The sequence below is a fragment of the Babylonia areolata genome, chromosome 19 (genome assembly GCF_041734735.1).
Source record: "Babylonia areolata isolate BAREFJ2019XMU chromosome 19, ASM4173473v1, whole genome shotgun sequence".
Classification (NCBI taxonomy): Eukaryota; Metazoa; Mollusca; class Gastropoda; order Neogastropoda; family Buccinidae; genus Babylonia; species Babylonia areolata.
The window spans coordinates 15,700,727-15,714,989 of NC_134894.1; the positions used below are offsets into that span (position 1 = coordinate 15,700,727).

Here is a 14,263-nt window from a genome sequence, read left to right on the forward strand (position 1 = left end):
GAATGTTCAACGGTAATGTTATTTGTGAGGACGTTCAGTGACATTTCTGTTCAGTGTTTATGTTATACACATGCATTCCTGTGTTGTAAATAAACGGAGCTCTTTGATCTTGTCTGCAAAACACAGAAATTTGTCTTTTAACTGACCAAACAAAGAAGGAACATCAAAAGTAAGAACAGACTCATAGAATAGCATCCCAAAGCAAAAATAGTTGTTTCAGTTTCGCAGTGGCCACAAAGCATGATCTTAACATGTTACATTACTCCTGTCTACAAAAATTAACACAAAAACATGACAAAAAAAAAAAAAAAAAGCATGAACATGCTGATCAGGTCTTAGCCTACCAAATGCTGAAGGAATGAAAGAAATTTAAAAAAAAAAAAAAAGAGAGAGAAAAAAATTCATTCATAATATTACTTACTCTACATTGATTTTGCTGTGAAAGACCTCAGTGTTATTTCTGTCCAAGTTCTGTCCTGAGTTTGTTTTTGCACAAGGTTTGTTTCAGTCTGAGAGTTTGTTTTTTTTTTGTTTTGTTTTTTGTTTGTTTTTTTCCCACATCAGAAGCTTTCACAAACAAATTACTAGAGTACAACTGTAAAAGAGTGGTCATACCTCTCGGTTAAGCTTTGCCATTTCATGTTGACACTAGTTGCACTTTAGCTGACGATTCCAAATTTTGTTTCATATTTCCATGCTTTGTTTTGTATTGTCAGATAAAATGCTTGTGCAATGCTTAATCTGTCTCCCTCCTCTCTCCCCCGGCCGCCATATTTTTTTAGGTATTTTTATTGTGCAACCTTGTCATGGTTGGTTGGCTTGTTTACCTCAATAACCCAGAGACTATGACAGTCGAAGATCCGTCTCCAGAAGCAATATTAAGACAAAATTAATTTTGCCTTAAGGCAAGTTACCCTTGACATGGTAGTGACCCGTAGTACAAGTTATCTTCGTATTCAAGACATGTGCAGTGCACTCAGGCAGCTTACCTCCTCCTCCTTCTTCTTAATTCGTGGGCTGCAACTCCCACGTTCACTCGTATGTACATGAGTGGGCTTTTACGTGTATGACCGTTTTTACCCCGCCATGCAGGCAGCCATACTCCGTTTTCGGGGGTGTGCATGTTGGGTATATTATTGTTTCCATAACCCACCGAACGCTGACATGGATTGCTGGATCTTTAACGTGCGTATTTGATCTTCTGCTTGCGTATACACATGAAGGGGGTTCAGGCACTAGCAGGTCTGCACATATGTTGACCTGGGAGATCGGAAAAATCTCCACCCTTTACCCACCAGGCGCCGTCACTGAGGTTCGAACGCCAGACCCATAGATTCAAAGTCCAACGTTTTAACCACTAGGCTATAGCGCCCGTCAGGCAGCTTACCAATCATCAATATTTTTTTTTTAATCTAGGTGATTCCCTTCTACGCATGCTCCTTTTCTTCTCACTGCACCACGATTCAGAGCATTGTCAAGAGTTAGCAAAACACGGGCTACCTGCAAAGCACACCTGTTCTCCCTCAACAAAAATAATGCGACAAAAGGATCCCGCCATGGTTACCTTTGCATTGTGGGCAGTTACTCTTTGCAGGTTACAGGCAAATTTACCTTTGGGTTTGAAGACCTGTATGTAGACTTTAATGTTCCTGAATTCTGGATACTGCTTTCCCTTGGGTAGTTTGCCTAGGACGATGGTCTCTTGAATACAGTCCATAGCCCCTAGTGGGGCCACTCAAACAAGACCAGTTGAAGGGTAGAGGCCAGACAGTGATCCTCTAGTCCTCCAGGCGGGCAATGGGCATACAGTCAGTACCCCATCCCGTAAAAAAAATGCACATGTACAGAAACACCTGATGGGCCCTACCTGCAGCCAGACAGGCTAAGGCACAGGATAAGAGACTAAAGTCACTTGTTCTTGGTCTGTACCTCAGAATAGGTGAATGGCCTATACCCGTTCATATACTGGGAGTCAAAATAAATAATTGTCATACAGATGTTTAGACTGACAGAAACAAAAAATTTTTTTCTTATATCAAAAAGAGCACATATGGTATAGTTTCTTTTCTGTAAGAAAGAAATGGAAAAATGAATTCAGCCTTCAAGGAGTAGCAGTAAGAAAGATTAAACAAGATTTTCAGGGAAGGCAGATGACCTGTGTTTTAAGGTTTAACAAAGCAGATAAAGGCATTTTATTTAATATGAAAGAACCTCCCCAGCCCAAAACAGTACAGTTATAGAGAGAAACACACGCACACGCGCAGAGAAAGATTTCTGCAATACATAAAAGACAAAGCATTTCGAATGTGAAAAAAAGAGAGTGGGAGACAAATTGTGAGAAAATAATGCAGGAGTGTCAAAGCAAGTACTGAATTAAATCGCACTTGTGAGAGCTGTGGCTTAAAAAAAAAGAAAGAGTGAGTACTTGGCGCGCATTAAAAAACAACAACAAAAACCAAACAAACATGGCAACAAAAGCGTTGTCCCTGGCAAAATTCTGAAGGAAAACCTACCTTGCTTGGAAAACAGATGCACTTGAATTCTGTATGTGTGCGTGTGTGTGTGTGTGCAAACAAGAAGAAAGGAAGAACAGTCTGAATTTCACACAGAGAAATCTGTTTTGACAAAGGGCAAGAGAACTTTGATCTATCTGGATAAAACAAATTGATCCATTCTTTGAATAAATAAATAAATATGTTTTCAAGGTCGGGAGAAGAGAGGCAGGGATGTGCGCGGTGTGTGTGTGCGCGGAGGTGGGTGGAGGGAAGGTGGGGATGGGTATGTTACTACTCTTCTCAACTTTAAAATCCCGAAAACTAGATCCTGACAGAAATATAATAAGTCATCATTTGTACCGTTTTGCTCTTTCCTTCTAGTCTGTCTGTAAGGCAGTTTGCTTCTATCGCATCAGTATTTATCGCGCACAACAACATGATGTACGATATGAACCGCCCAAGGAAAACAAAAATGTGACAGAACACGTTTACACCCAGTCAGGCCACTTATTTATCGCCACTGCTAAACAGAGCTAAGAGGCGTTACCAAGTCACGCCATGCACCAAAGGTCACACAGTGGCTGGCACGAGTTTGACGGACGTGGTTAACCTTGATTGTAAGTCAGCGGGTTAACCCAGAGGCGACTATTTTTAGATGCATTCATAGGTGCATGAAAAGTATCTTATCCTCTCTCTCTTATTTTCGGGGGAAGGTGGCAAAATGGTTAAGTCGCTCGTCTGCCAATATAGAGTCCGTGAGGGTCTGGGTTCGAATCCCGCTCTCGTCCTTTTTTCAAAGTTTAGACTCCGTGGAAAATCTAACTGTGAGCGTCTAGCCGTTCGGCCGGGATGAGACCGCAATAAACCGAGGTCCCGTTTGGAGCTCGCACTTGGCGCACTGTAAAAGAACCGATGACAACGAGGGTTCATTGTCCTCCGGCAAAATTGTGTAGAAGGAATCCACTCTGATAGGCACACACAAATTTAATGTATTTATACATGAACTGAAGGCCTGACTAAGCGCGTTGTGCCACTGATGCTGCTGGTCGGGCATCTGTCGAACGGATGTGATGTGGCGTATATGGATATGTCCGAACGCAGCGACGCCACCTTGAGAAACTGAAACACACACACACTCTCTCTCTCTCGCTCTCTCTCTCTCTCTCTCACCGCCTATCACACACACACACACACACACACACACACACACACACACCTGTCAATTGTCTAATATCACTGATAGTGAAAACTTGAGACGCTAAACTAAAGAACGAACGAACGAACGAACGAACACACACACACACACACACACACACACACACACCGTCACACTGGCGCACACACACACACACGCACACACAGCTTCTCTCTCTCTCTCTCTCTCTCTCTCTCTCTCTCTCAATCAATCAATCAATCAATGTCTGTATTTGTTTGCCTATCAAAACGTATTGGGGGTAATGGGCAATGGAACAAAATGTTGTTAAAACTGGTCAACTTGAGTTTACGACAGAAATTCACCAGGGTTAACTTTATTTTTTCTCTGTGTGTTCTTCAGTTTTACTTTCGCTGTACATCGTAAGCACGGCATCATTGTAATAGCGTTGAAACTGATGAACCTGTGCATCAGTGCAATTTATTATCTTGTTAAAAAAAATAAATTAAAAAAAATCAAAAAAAAAATCACTGAGATCCGGATCAACAGCCATAGTCTTGTGGTGTGAGAGGAAAAAGGGGAGTGGAGAAAAGATCACTGATGGACATTCTGTGATTCGAACCTGAAATGGGCCAAGTGAAGCAAGAATGAAAATCCTCATTTGGATCAAATTAACTGCATCCATCCATAAAATCAAGTATTCAGGACTGCATTTTTCCCCCTCTGTCATCACAATATAACTCGTTTCACTTTCAACAAATACGATCTCTAAAAATTAATTCAGAGCTCAACTGTAAAGAAATGTTTGAGCGCCTGTGTTTTTCTTATTTTTAGCAGATGTTGTCATTATGACGTAGCCTACCAGGCAACAGCAGTATAAATACCAGGGCCCCACACGGCAAACTTCGGAGCTGAACAAGGACAGCAGAAGCGAGACTCGTCATCGGCACCCCCCACGTCTTTCCATCCGCCGCCATGCGTCTGTTCGTGGCCGTGGACTGGAAGTGGGTGCTGTCCCACACTGGGAAAGATTTCTCTGAGTCTGATGCTTACTTCGTTGCCTCTTAGGGTGTTCGTGCCCCGAGATACCACACCAACCTGGCAGTGTTGAGGTAAGGGGAGCGCAGTCTACATGGAACAGATAGGCGGCTCCCTTGTCCCCCCCTCTCTCTGCTCCCGGTTCTCAGTGGGGTAGCCACCGTCCGCAGCAACCCTGCCATCACCTCCTCACCCGGGGTGCTAAGGGGTGGACGTGGCGCTCCCTGGGGACCACAGAAGGGACGGCTTGGACCTTGAGGTAAGGGGCAGTGGTTTTTCGCTCTCGTTGGTTCGACAGTTTGTGGGTGTAGTCTGTCAATTAAAAAAAAAAAGAAAAAAAAAAGGAAGTGCTGAAGGAAGTGGGAGGGTGTGGTATGCAGGAGATAGCTCCAGTCATTAAAACTTCAGTGTTTCTTTACTTCGATTTTTATTAAAATAAGAGACAGACGCACCCTCAACTGTCAGCCGAGACGCCCTCTCCTTACAAAGGTCAAGGCCATTTCGTCCTTACTGATGGTCCCTGGGAAATTCGCCTGAAGAAATCCCGCTGTGTTCACTGGGAGTTCAGAGAAGTAAGTTTGCAGTGAGCAAGGAATTGTTTGTATCAGAAGTTGGAAGTTCTACCGACAACAAATCAGTTCTTGGTGAAGAGGACTAGAGTTTAGTTTAACGACATTAATTGGCTAGCACTTTGATTAAGGTCCATAGCTTGTGTGGATTTATGTATGTTGGTTTCTTCTTGTGTATCCATTCGGCGTTCAGAATCTTCACTTTCAGTTGTCTTGGCTGTGATAGATGTTGAAGTTCAAGATTATGCACTGCGTCTGCATTTATTAAAGTTTAACTTGGCAATTTGCCGATCGGATTTACACAGTTGATGTCGACGAGTTGGATTTGATTAATGATAATACACTCCTATATGATGAGTATATCGTATATGATATACTTTTGATACATGTACATATATATATATATATATATATATATATATATATATATATATATATGCTGGAGCTTGTTTCTATGTGGAATAAATATTCAGGTACTGATAATATTGCAAAGCCAGAGGCATTTAACATTGTTATGATTCTTGACAGTTTTATTTTTTATGTCATGTTTTGGAAATTGGTAACATTCTCGGTCATTGGAATTACATTTGTACATATTTTCGAAAGGTGAAAAAAAATCTCAAGAAAAAGCTGGGTCTTTCTAAGTGTCTAGACATATATGTATTTTGAATGTGTAATTGCTGTGGAGTAAAGCCAAGAGAGCTGAATGCCCAGCTTCATGCAGCGCTGTGAAGACAGAGCAGGAGGTGGCTGAATTCACTGGTGGTGATTGTTGGACATTTCAGTATCTCAGAACACACTGAGAAGTTTGTGTGGAGGTCAGAACAGATCAGGGTAGTTTTATTCTGGACTGAAGCAGAGTAGTTGTGTTCTGGAAACAGATGATTTCAGAGTAGCTGTGTTCTGGAAACAGATTGTTGCAGAACAGCTGTGTTCTTTGGAAGCAGATGAGTTCATCACAGTGGTGTTCTGGAAGCAGATGTGTGCAGAGTAGCTGTGTTCTGGTTCAGAGTAGCTGTTCTGGAAGCAGAGTTCAGAGTAGCTTTGTTCTGGTTCAGAGTAGGTGTGTTCTGGGAGAGGAGTTCAGAGTTGCTGTGTTCTGGTTTAGAGTTCCTGTGTTCTAGTTTAGAGTTGTGTTCTGTTTAGAGTAGTTGTGTTCTGGCTTAAGGATGCTATGTTCTGGTTTAGACTTGCTGTTTTCTGGTTTAGAGTAGTTGTGTTCTGGTTTAGGAATACTATGTCCTGGGTTTAGAGATGCTATGTACTGGTTTTAGAGTTGCTGTGTTCCGGTTTAGAGTTGCCTTGTTCTGATTTTGAGTAGTGTTCTTGTATAGGGATGCTCTGTTCTGGTTTTAGAGATGTGATGTTCTGGATTTAGAGGTGCTGTGTTCTGGTTTAGAGTTGCCGAGTTCTGGTTTAGAGCAGTTGTGTTCTGGTTTAGGGATGCTTTGTTCTGGTTTTACAGATGCTGTGTTCTGGTTTTAGAGATGCTGTGTTCTGGTTTTAGAGTTGCTGTGTTCAGGTTTAGAGTTTCCGCTGTATTCTGGAAGCAGATTGGTGCAAAGTTGCTGTGTTCCACATCGGGGTTCAGAATATTCCCAGTGTTTGGGTTGCGTATCTGGTGTTCGAAGTGGATGAATTATAGTGAGTTACCTCAACACTGCCGGCAGGTAATAATTTATAAGGAGGCAACGAGTAAGCTGTGATGAACTCAAGGAGAAACCCTACCCTTTGTGGGACAGCATCACCTTCCGGACTCCCAACCACGTGACTGCTGACTGTGGTTTAAAGGATGGCATCAAGTGACGGGGCAAATAAAAGTGTATGCAAAAATGCACGCACGCACACACCACACACACACACACACACACACACACACAAACACAAACACACAGACGCAAAGGGGTCATATAAATTCCTGCATGAATTGAAAACGCATTGTATTCTCAAGTTTTATTCCACCCCCAAATCCCACTCTTCCTTGCACTCATGTACATGGGGGAGAAAAAACGAGTGAGGGAAGGGACTGGATACCTATTCATTCAGAAAGAGTATTACACACAGAGCTCCTGTGATATCTGAATAAACACACAGATGATACGAATGCATGTACACAGAGAAGCCATATACAGGTATGCAAACACATAATTCAACAACATGCGCACACACACACATACAAAGACACCTAAATGCACGTACGCACGCACACACACACACACACAAAGAGGGGCTGAGTACAGGTATGCAATTCACTGATTTCCACACTGACGTGCGCACAAACGTCTGTGAAACGAACACGTGAAAGTACATCATGCACATGCGCAAACACATTCCATGGTCAAAATACTGGCGCACTCACACACGAGCGCGCGCGCACACACTGTCACGACCCCCCTTGGGAAGAGGTCGAGAACTGTTTTAAAACCTAACACCCACCCCAATTAACCAGGCAACTATCTATCTGTGTGTTTGTCCATCTATCTATAACACTCTCTCTCTCTCTCTCTCACACACACACACACACACACACACACACACACACACAGATAGATATGCATAATATATATGTGTGTGTGTGTGGATGCATATAGAGAGATCACATTAAAAAAAATTATACAGATCGCATAATAAATAAAATAACAATACACACAGGCAGGAAAATGTCCATTCTGCACGAAGACCGAAGAGCAAACGATCTTTTGGTGGCACCCTCAAGGTCAAGGTGTTCATGGCTTGGATCTTGAATGTGCATAAACAGGATAATGTCGATAAGGCCAATATGATACGCAGTCAAAAATAAAATGTCCATTATATACACAGCAGGAAATAAATCAAAATACACAGACAGAAATGAATTGTCCATTATATACACAGGCAAGAAAATGTACAGCATAGAGCAAACAATTTATGTGATTTAAATGTCCATAATACCCACATACATGAAAGTATCCAATATGATACACAGACAGGAAATTGTCCATTCCATACCGCGGATACTGCAGAGCTGATGGCTGACGTCCTTCGAAATGCTAAGCTGTCCAGGACTTGGGTTTTGATTGAATATACATAGATTTGAAATATCCTCTATATACACAGACAATAGATTTATCTATTATATTACACAGTTTTATACTCACAGGAAAATACCCTTTGTGAACACAGACAAGAAAGGGTCCACTCTGGGTAGTCTAGAAAGTTAAAAAAACAACAACAAAAAAACAAACAAACAAAAAAAACACCACTCAACAAAAACAGGAACCAAGAAACCCCAAACACACACACACACACACACACACACACACACACACACACATAACAGCATTACACCATGGACGTGTCTTCAACGTACCCAAAGTCCCCATCATAGGAGCTGCGCACACGCACACACACACACACACACACACACACAAATAACAGCATTACACCATGGACGTGTCTTCTACGTGCCCGGCAAAGTCTTTATCGTGGAAGCTGCTGCCAGCGTTTGTCGCACCATTTTTATTAGCACCCTCGAGCGAAGAAGACGCCTCACGTGGCGGCGGCAACAGTGTCTGCTGAGGCTCTCCAGCTCCTTGTCGCCCGTTTTCCGCATCAGGGCCAGGACCCCTTCGCTTTCGGGGCGGGGGGCAAAAGGGCAGTCGTCCGAATAGGGGCAGACAATCCACACACATTTGAAAGAGCGGGAAGGTGTACGTGGCAGCGGCGTCCAAGGGTCCGCTCCCCTTTTCTCCTGTCACCGCTCCTCCGTGCCCTGTCAGTTCTGACTCCTGGTTCCATGTGATGAGGCCCCGTTCTTCGTCTGTCCCTGTGTGTGTAAGACAGAATGTGATAGATATAGCGGTGAAAGGTTTACAGTCTGTGTCTGTGAAGGACAGGATGTGTGATAGATAGTGGTGAAAGGTTTACAGTGTGTGTCTGTGAAGGACAGGATGTGTGACAGATAGTGGTGAAAGGTTTACAGTGTGTGTCTGTATGTAAAGGACAGGATGTGATAGATAGTGGTGAAAGGTTTACAGTGTGTGTCTGCGTATGTAAAGGAAGTTAGGGAAGAGAATGCTGCCTACAAAGTCACAACCTCCAGCCTAACGATGGAAGTTGAAGCTGTGACACATGCCCTCCAGTGGCTATCGTCCATCCATACGCCCGGAAACCAACATGCCATGATTCTAACAGACTCAATGAACCTCATACAGAAAATTGAAAACGGAATGGGAAGCCCAGAGTGGCATAAGGCAATGCGCAACTTTCAGATAAAAAAAACTCACATGGTCATACTGCCCGGGACATGCAGGAGTTAGGGAAATGAGCGAGCTGACAGACTTGCTGGTAACGCAACAACAACGAGCGGCCTACATCTAGGAAAATCGGAAATCCTCAGAAAAGTCAAAGAATATCAAAAAGAACAGGTACAAGGCCATCACACCATCGATCGCCTCAAAGAAATAAAAGCAGAGAGCGGGAGCGGCCGTAAGTCTAACATGAAAGGTAGAGCACGATGCTTTGCAAATCAAACAAATATCGGCATCATTTCCAAACCAACATTGCGCAAATTTCTTCAAAACGGAACAGAGTCTCTGTGGGCTTTTCCAAATACAGTAGACTGAGCAACACACTAGACGCCACATTCTTGGCATCAGAGATCTTTTTCCATCCCTCTTGCGGCCAATCAGTGGCAGCCTCTGTGCGTGTGTGTATGTGTGTGTTTGTGTGTATGTGTGGGTCTGTGTTTTTGAGTGCGTTTGTGCATGCGTGAGAGTGTAAGTGTACACAAGTGTCAGGAGAGTTTTGTGCATGTGTGTGTGTGTGTGAGGGGGAGGTGGGGGTGCAGGGAGGAGGTGAGATAGAAGATGAGGTATGTGAGTGTATGCATGCCTACACTGTGGGAGCATCAGGATATTGGAACGTATATATTATATATATATCTTTGTATATATGTGTGTGGGGTTGGGGGTGGGAGGTATGGGCGTGTGTGTGTGTGCTTGTACAAGTAAGTGTTCATCTGTGTGTGTGAGTGTGTGTGTGTGTGTGTGTGCGTGTGCGTGTTTGTGTGTGTGTGTGTGTGTGTGTGTGTGTGCCGTGGAAGCTGCGATACATAGACTAGAAACTCCAAGTGTGCGGAGGAGGGGGTAGAAGAGGTGCAGGGAAATTTGTGGTGTGTGTGTGTGTGTGTGTGTGTGTGTGTGTGTGTGTTGGAGCTCATGTACGTTTATATGTATTTGACTGTGCTTTCATATCTATGAAACTGCGTTTTGGGGACATATCTGTTATGCATGTGTGGGTGCATGTGTGAATGTGTGTCTTCATGTTTTATATATATTTGCTTATTTATCATCATTGTTGTCTTATTTATTTAATTATTTATTTATTATTATTATTATTTTATCATTATTTTCATTACTACTACCTTTTTTTCCATCATAATTATTATTTATTTATTTATGTATGTACGCTTATATATATATACATATATATTTTTTTTTTCAAGGCCTGACTAAGCGCGTTGGGTTACGCTGCTGGTCAGGCATCTGCTTGGCAGATGTGGTGTAGCGTATATGGATTTGTCCGAACGCAATGACGCCTCCTTGAGCTGCTGATACTGATACTGTATGTAAAGGACAGGATGTGTGAGATAATGGTGAAAGGTTTACAGTGTGTGTCTGTGAAGGACAGGATGTGTGACAGATTGCGGTGAAAGGTTTACAGTGTGTGTCTGTGAAGGACAGGATGTGTGACAGATAGTGGTGAAAGGTTTACAGTGTGTGTCTATGAATGTAAAGGACAGGACGTGTGATAGATAGTGGTGAAAGGTTTACAGAGTGTGTCTGTGAAGGACAGGATGTGTGATAGATAGTGGTGAAAGGTTTACAGTGTGTGTCTGTGAAGGACAGGATGTGTGACAGATAGTGGTGAAAGGTTTACAGTGTGTGTCTGTATGTAAAGGACAGGATGTGATAGATAGTGGTGAAAGGTTTACAGTGTGTGTCTGTGAAGGACAGGATGTGTGATAGATAGTGGTGAAAGGTTTACAGTGTGTGTCTGTGAAGGACAGGATGTGTGACAGATAGTGGTGAAAGGTTTACAGTGTGTGTCTGTATGTAAAGGACAGGATGTGTGTGATAATGGTGAAAGGTTTACAGTGTGTGTCTGTGAAGGACAGGATGTGTGATAGATAGTGGTGAAAGGCTCAGTCTCTCTCTCACTCTCTCTCTCTCTCTGTGTGTCTGTGTCTATGTAGGACAGGATGTGATAGATAGTGGTGAAAGGTTCACAGTCTCTGTGTGCATGTGTGTGTGTGTGTGTGTGTGTGTGTGTGTGTGTGTGTGTGTGTGTGTTGGAGCTCATGTACGTTTATATGTATTTGACTGTGCTTTCATATCTATGAAACTGCGTTTTGGGGGCATATCTGTTATGCATGTGTGGGTGCATGTGTGAATGTGTGTCTTCATATTTTATATTTATTTGCCTATTTATCATCATTGTTGTCTTATTTATTTAATTATTTATTTATTATTATTATTATTTTATCATTATTTTCATTACTACTACCTTTTTTTCCATCATAATTATTATTTATTTATTTATGTATGTACGCTTATATATATATATATATATTTTTTTTTTTTTCAAGGCCTGACTAAGCGCGTTGGGTTACGCTGCTGGTCAGGCATCTGCTTGGCAGATGTGGTGTAGCGTATATGGATTTGTCCGAACGCAGTGACGCCTCCTTGAGCTACTGATACTGTATGTAAAGGACAGGATGTGTGAGATAATGGTGAAAGGTTTACAGTGTGTGTCTGTGAAGGACAGGATGTGTGACAGATAGTGGTGAAAGGTTTACAGTGTGTGTCTATGAATGTAAAGGACAGGACGTGTGATAGATAGTGGTGAAAGGTTTACAGATTGTGTCTGTGAAGGACAGGATGTGTGATAGATAGTGGTGAAAGGTTTACAGTGTGTGTCTGTGAAGGACAGGATGTGTGACAGATAGTGGTGAAAGGTTTTACAGTTTCTCGTGTCTGTCTGTGTAAGGACAGGATGTGATAGATATGGTGAAAGGTTCACAGTCTGTGTCTGTGGTCAGTGATGTGTGTAGTAGTGTGTGAACAGTGTATGGACAGATGTGTGTCTATGCGAAGGACAGGGTGTGGTTGATGTAGTGGTTGATGGTTTTAGGTGGTGTGTCTGTAAATAAAGGAACAAAGACGATGTTGACAACGGGAAATTACACGACTGGTAGTCCTAGTGAAGCCAGAAAGATGTGTTGATTAATCTGGTTGAAAGGCACTCAATCTTATTCTGACTCTTACTCACCATCAGTATCTGTGCTCATGAGCACAAATTGATAATATCGTGAAAGTGTTCGACGCCAATCTGGAGAGCATGACACTAATTGATGAGGATGTGTGATGTGTGATGTATGATGTGGATGCCCCAATTGAACGACCATCAGATGTAGATGACGTGGACCCCCCACAATACTTTGAAGACACCTCGTTTGGGCCCGACCCAGTAACAGAAAAAAAAAAAAGTTATCAATGTTCATTGTGTTGTGAGCCTTCATACTCTTATCTGTGATTTGCCTATACGCAGACATTGTGCTATTAATTTAATTATTATTGTGTTATCATTATATTCATGCATTATATTTCCCTGACACACAGTTTATTACCATCACAAAAATATCATATTTATGTATGTAGTTATATATATATATAAAATATATTTTATTTTTTAATTTTTGTAGGCCTGACCCTCAAGCCGCCCGTTGAGGCAGCCCACACTGTTGCGTCGGCTGCGCAGTTGGCGTAGTGGTCTAGCCCTATCATGGTTGACAGAAAGACAGTGACGACACCGAGCTAAAAAACGAACAAAGTAGGTAAAGGACAGGAGTGAACGATAAATAAGTAGAAAGGTTTACTGGTGGAAGAAGAAACGGATAATAGGAAGAAAGAGGTAGATAGTGGTGAAAGGCTCATCTCTCTCTCAGTCCTCTCTCTCTCTCTCTGTCTGTGGTCTGTGAAGGACAGGATGTGACAGATAGTGGTGAAAGGTTCACAGTCTCTGTGTGCATGTGTGTGTGTGTGTGTGTGTGTGTGTGTGTGTGTGTGTGTGTGTGTGTGTGTGTGTGTGTGTGTGTGTCTGTACTAGTGTATGGGACAGGATGTGATAGATCTATAGCGGCGAAAGGTTAACAGTGTGTGTGTGTGTGTGTGTGTGTGTGTGTGTGTGTGTGTGTGTACATAATAACAGGCATACAAAAACCAAATCAGCTTGAGGCAACGCCAGACAATTCACACGCCCAACTGAGAACAAAAACGAATACAACATAAACGACTAAGAACACCCAATTATCAAGCCCTAGAAAAGATGGGTTTTTTTTTTTAAAAGTCTGAGAAAACTACAGGAAAATGGACCATCACGGCAGAAAATACAAGAAAGAAAGAAACAACAGAAAGAAAAGGGAAAATCCAGAAACAAAGAGAGACAGAAAAGAGGAAATATCTGGCACAGAATTGCCAGAAGCTGGGAATACGATTTACACTGAAATAATACACAATGTTTGTTTGTTTGTTTGTTTATCTACAATAAAAGAAATTAATCTGTGGTGTAAAAGACCCCCCAAAATACACGAGAATCACGATCATTCAGTATCTTTGCATAAAAGGCACACAATTCTTAAATGTTGACTTACAAAGTAAACCACACATACAGTAATCACAGTCATGCTCATGCAACCATCACAATAGATATATAATCCCTACGAGAGTGTCCGTCTCCTGACGCCAAATCTGGAGACGGCAATGACAACTAATACGATGATGATGATGATGATAATAATGATGACAACGACGATGACCACAGAGACTTGAACCCGGAACCCACCTGGCAGCAGGTTGTCCAGGATGAAGCCGGTGAGGCCCCCCACCAGCATACTTGTGGACAGCAGCACCTCGATGATCTGGTCCAAGCCCGACACACCTGTGGGAGTCAGACACGAAAAAAAAAGT

General features: G+C 42.4%; 1 protein-coding gene across 1 annotated transcript in view; it reads right to left on the minus strand.

The window, feature by feature from the left end:
- Nucleotides 1–5,048: 5,048 nt before the first annotated feature.
- LOC143293501 (solute carrier family 23 member 1-like) overlaps nucleotides 5,049–14,263 on the minus strand; it is a 37,783-nt gene continuing 28,568 nt past the window's right edge. Inside the window, exons 13-14 of the mRNA XM_076604401.1 lie at nucleotides 14,139–14,234; nucleotides 5,049–9,060 (exon numbers count right to left, since the gene is read on the minus strand). Coding sequence (XP_076460516.1) covers nucleotides 8,675–9,060; nucleotides 14,139–14,234 — 482 coding nt within the window. The 3' untranslated portion in view covers nucleotides 5,049–8,674. The remainder of the gene's footprint in view (nucleotides 9,061–14,138; nucleotides 14,235–14,263) is intronic.